Source organism: Myotis brandtii, unplaced genomic scaffold, assembly GCF_000412655.1.
Source record: "Myotis brandtii unplaced genomic scaffold, ASM41265v1 scaffold427, whole genome shotgun sequence".
NCBI lineage: Eukaryota > Metazoa > Chordata > Mammalia > Chiroptera > Vespertilionidae > Myotis > Myotis brandtii.
Genome location: NW_005366346.1, coordinates 205,802 through 210,900, shown reverse-complemented (window position 1 = coordinate 210,900; position 5,099 = coordinate 205,802). Strand labels below are relative to the sequence as shown.

Below are 5,099 nucleotides of genomic sequence, written 5' to 3'. Positions count from 1 at the left end.
GCAGTTGCCGGACTCGCTTCTCCGCCCCGGCCTCGGCAGGAGGGTACTCGGTGCCGCTGGACGCCTTGCACTTCTCGACTTTCGAGGACAGCGCCCTGACGGCGATGATGGCGCAGAAGAACCTGTCGCCATCGCTGCCCGGGGGCATCCTGCAGCCAGGGCCGGAGGAGAGTAGCAAAACTTCGCCCCGGTCTCACAGAAGCGACGGGGAGTTTTCTCCCCATTCCCATTACAGTGACTCGGATGAGGCCAGTTAGGAAGGTGACAGAAACCCCGAACACAGACAGAGACAAAATCGCCCCTTCCCCGTGCGCGGACAGCCCCGCGGCTAAAGATCCCCGCACCCTTTTGTGTTTGTGCGGCGACGGTCGTTGTTTAGCAACGACTTGGCTTCAGATGGCAGCTACATTTGATGGTTTGCAAAAGCCTCCGCTATTCCAAACTTCCCATCGTCCCATGTTGTTTGATGAAAACCTGTTAAAGTCGTGTTCTTCCCTCCCACCTTCTGCTTCCCCTATAGATAGGGTATAATTAATTATATATATACCTAGTTCCCTGCTGCCAATACGCTGCTAAAACATCGCATCTTCTCTATCGCTGGTTTGTGTTTAATTTATTTTATGCCCTGGGCATCCATCCCTGTGTGTTGCGCGCGCTCACGTGTGGGAGAGTTAGTATTCCTCAATTGTTTCCCAAAAATGCGTTAAGAAACTCAAAGTTAAGACTTCCAAAGTGAGTGACTTTTGACTGTGGAATTGTTCGAAAACGGGGAACTTGGAAGTGTATGTGTTGTATAAACATACCCAGTATGTATATCCGATCGCGAGAAAGTTGGCGTCTTTTAGGAAACTTGGCGCACGCACTTTATCAGCCGCTACTGCAGCGGCTCCGGGACAAACTCAACTGCCAATTGCAGACCAGTTTTGTTTTTTAAACACGGCCACTTATAATCCTTAAGCTTTTTGCAAATTTTTGTTTAAAAAATTAAAATTAAAAAAAAACATACCCAGTAGTGTCAAAAGCATTTGGTCAATTTTATTTTTGCTTTGTTAATGTTAGAACGTATTTATTATTGAGTGTTTGCTACCATTTCTACTTATCTTGATTCATTTTTTACGTTTTCTACTCGAGACCATTTTATTTTAAATTAGCAAAGCCATTGCCATTGTTTTATGTATTTCCTTTTGCAAATGATAAAAATAAACTTGAAAATAACTTTTATTTGTCACTTATTCCATCCTAATGTAAGCATGAAAAACAGTTTCAAAATAACCTTGAAGAATGGAGCTCTCTTCTAATAAGTGCCAATTTGTGCGATCTAAGAGTTTTGAAGAACAATTCTGTTATTAACCTCATATCTTCAAGAAAGACCAGAAACCCTAGGGGCGAAAGCGCTTGGTCAATAATTAAATTGTGAGGTAACACTTCTCCCGACTTTGTAAGTGTTGCTCTTGAGTAGTCAGGATCTTTCCAGTCTTCCTCACTCCCAGCCTCAACGACCTCTGCGAGGTTGTGTGCAGGTCTCCTAGAATTTCGCCAGGAGTAGTGAACTTTACTAGGGTTTCCTATTGCCACTTCATAAAAACTAGCCAAGCTGAGAGCTTTTCTTGTTAAGGTCAAATTCACAGCACAAGCCCATTCTTTCTCTCCCTCCCCTTCTCTCTCTCCCCCTCTCTCCTCTCTTCCTTCCTCCTTCCCTCTTTCTGGGGAGGAGGAAGTTTGAAGGCAAAGAGAAAAAGAGAACAATGGAAAAGAACCTGAGGAAAGGGGTTGAGGTTAATCGATTCAAAAATCAGAACCTGCAGTTATCCTAGGAAATTGTTGACCTCCACTCACTCATGTTTTTCCTTACAAGCAATTCTGCTTCTTCCAACGTCGATGGTGATGTTTGCGTTTATTTGTCCTTCTGCATTAGTAACTATGTAGAAAATATTTAACTACATTTTTAGTCAGTTGCAGAAACTAAAAGGTGCACTCCCTCACCTCAGGGTTCTCACTTAAGTAATAGCCTATTCTGGGTGTCAGGATCATTCACTCTGAAAAAGCTAATACGGTGTGTGTGTGGAGAAAGTAGAACGCGAAATACATTTTTGGCAAACATGAAAGTAGAACGATTTATTAAACTGAAGATGGGCGATGTTCCACCAGATGAACATCACTGAATTAGGGAGGTTGATTTTATTTTATTTTTTTAAAAATATATTTTATTGATTTTTTACAGAGAGGAAGGGAGAGAGATAGAGAGTTAGAAACATCGATGAGAGAGAAACATCGACCAGCTGCCTCCTGCACATCTCCTACTGGGGATGTGCCAGCAACCCAGGTACATGCCCTTGACCGGAATCGAACCTGGGTCCTTTCAGTCCGCAGGCCGACGCTCTATCCACTGAGCCAAACCGGTTTCGGCGGGAGGTTGATTTTAAAACGAATCTTTTACATTTTGTTTCTTCACTGGGGGTGGATAACAATTTGCAAGAGCAAGGAAGCAGGACAGAAAGCGAGAGATGGTTGTAATAATCGCTCCTGCATCCCCTTCTCCACTGCATCTTGAAGTGAGGAGAGCATCATAAACTGGGTGTAGAGAAAGTAATGCTCGAGGAAAGGAAGTTCTGGTCAAGGGTAGAGAACTGCGTAATAAGCTCCTCACTGACCACCTGGGTATCCAGGGGCTTTCAGCTGATGCTTATGATCCAGGAAAGCCAAGGAAAGCCTGCGCCCTCTCTCTGGGAGAGAGGTGAGCAGCGGCTCCAGGCACTTTCCAGGGGCAGAAACCATGCACCTGTCCCTTAGATAACCTTTTGCCCCCACTGAGTTTGCTGTGCTCACGATAACCATCAGGAATCTTCTGGCTGCTAAATAAATCAAGCGATTGCTTCTAACACATTTCCATTTCACTCTCAAAAAGCAGACTCAACAGGCGTGGACATAAGCAACCGTGCAGGATTAACGCAAACATATTTTTATAGTTATTTGGCTTGGTGTGTCTGCATACATGTGGAGGGAGAGAGAGAGAAATGCTTTTACCTGCTATGAATCTGAATAAGGGAAGGACAGGAATAAGAAAAATAAAGTTGTGATTTTTTTCCTCAAAGAAAACTGTACTTCATTTTCAAATATCTTTGTGTTCATTTTGTGTTAACCAGAGGAAAAAGACTCTTCCAAAATTATTTCTTTTCACGTGCATATAGAAATTTTAAAACAGAAATGACATCAGAAATGCCTTTGCAATCTTTTATAAATGCCCTGCCCTTGACTGACTGTGGCCAAATTACACGGACGTCGTGTCAATATCCAGAACTGCATCTTAGTACTCCCATCCATGAGGACAATAAACCCACAAAATTTTCTCTGAGAAATTCCGTGGCTAGGAGCTACATCTATGCAAATGTTCAGAGGGTTGTGTGTTTTTTCTTCTGGTACCACAATAACAGCCAGATATTTAACTTTTAAGTGTTAGTGGCATTATTTACAAATTGAAGATAATGCCGACTTCACTTAAGGAAGTCACTTAACATTTCCTCTCATGAGAAAAAAAAATGATTATCAGATTGGAAACTCTGTATCACACTGATTGAAAGTGTGGATGAATTCTTCTAACCCATCACAGACAGGCACAAAAAGCCAAATCCCTTTGTGGCAAATGAAGTGTTCAAAGTTCAAATGAGGACTTTAACCTCTTTTCTTTCCTTCATTCTATTTCTTTCTTCTTATGCTGGCATTTCTTTGAGAGAGATGTACAATCACATTTCCATTTTAAGGTTCTGCTGTGGAGTTTGCATAACAAACGTTTGGCAGCTTGCTCTCTTACACTCCATTAACAAGCTGTAACATATAGCTGCAGGTTGCTATAATCTCATTAATATTTTGGAAACTTGAATATTGAGTATTTCTGAGCACTCATTCCCCATATGCCAGACCACTCCTGCCATGCTGACTGGTTCCTTTCTCTCCATTATTAGCAATTAGCTTCTACCTTCCAAAGTCAGATCCAAGTATCCAAGATACTAGCAAAGGAATCAACTATGTGTGCAAGTTAAGCATGCTTAATATCACCCAAACAAACAAAGAGGCAGCGTTTCTTAAAGTAATGAAGATAGATACGTCGGGTTAGTCTTCTGCGACACTGCTGGGGCTTTCTAGAGTTTTATATACTTTCGGCAGCGTTGCTTTATATTCTGTCTTTTGCCTTCTACCCCCCCCCCCCCAACACACACACACACACTTTTATTTGTGGAGGGTTTTGGCTCACCACACTTTAGGAAACTTATTTGATTTAACAGAAAGCGGAGGAAGATTGTTTTTGGTAACTGACCATTTTAAGCATGTTCTGTTTGGAACATTGCTAACTGGGAGGTCTTGACCAGAAAAAGAGGAGGCATTAATGTTCTTCATGCAGGACCACTGCCTTTATTAGGCCCGTCTATTGACTTTTCGAGATCTAAACCTGAACCAAGTAAGCGATCTTTTATCAAAGGATATCTTGTCATTATTTCTCTTCGTTGTTCATTTGGAAGTTCAAGAAACATGATCAACTTCGTCTTGGTTGTTCCAAGTTAGAATTGGAAACGACAGTGCAGACCCACTTGTCTGGTCCAACCTAGACGTGTCCATTGCAATCTGGAGAGACAAGCAAGTGTGCGCTGGTGAGAGTTCAAAGATGACCTCTAGGAGTTGAATTGGTGAGTGGGGGTGGGGGCTGGATACACAGCCACCCTGTAAGTTTCCCTCTCTGTGTCTGACTACTCTCGCCAGCCACCCTCATCCTAAACGGACCAGCGTCCCAGACGCCGACTCCTGAGGTCCCTGCCCTTCCGCTAGGCCCCGAACAAGCAAAGGCTGAGAAGCGGAGAATGGGTTAAATTCTGGGACCCAGCGGAGGAGAGAAGTCGGGGGAAGATAAAGAAAAGGACAGGAACCAAGAAGCGTGGGGGTGGCTCGCCGTAATGTGAGTGTTGCTTAATTAGAGAGCGGCTGACAATAGAGGGGCTGGCGAGGCTCCTGGCCGCGGTGCGGGGCGTCTGGAGCGGAGCACGCGCTGTCAGCTGGTGAGCGCACTCTCCTTTCAGGCCGCTCCCCGGGGAGCTGCGCGGCCACATTTA

At 43.9% G+C, this 5,099-nt stretch overlaps 1 protein-coding gene across 1 annotated transcript in view; it reads left to right on the top strand.

The window, feature by feature from the left end:
• The window catches only part of ATOH1 (atonal bHLH transcription factor 1), a 1,210-nt gene extending 787 nt beyond the window's left edge, over positions 1-423 (top strand). The window contains 1 exon segment of the mRNA XM_005874173.2: positions 5-423. Coding sequence (XP_005874235.1) covers positions 5-257 — 253 coding nt within the window. The 3' untranslated portion in view covers positions 258-423.
• Positions 424-5,099: the final 4,676 nt, after the last annotated feature.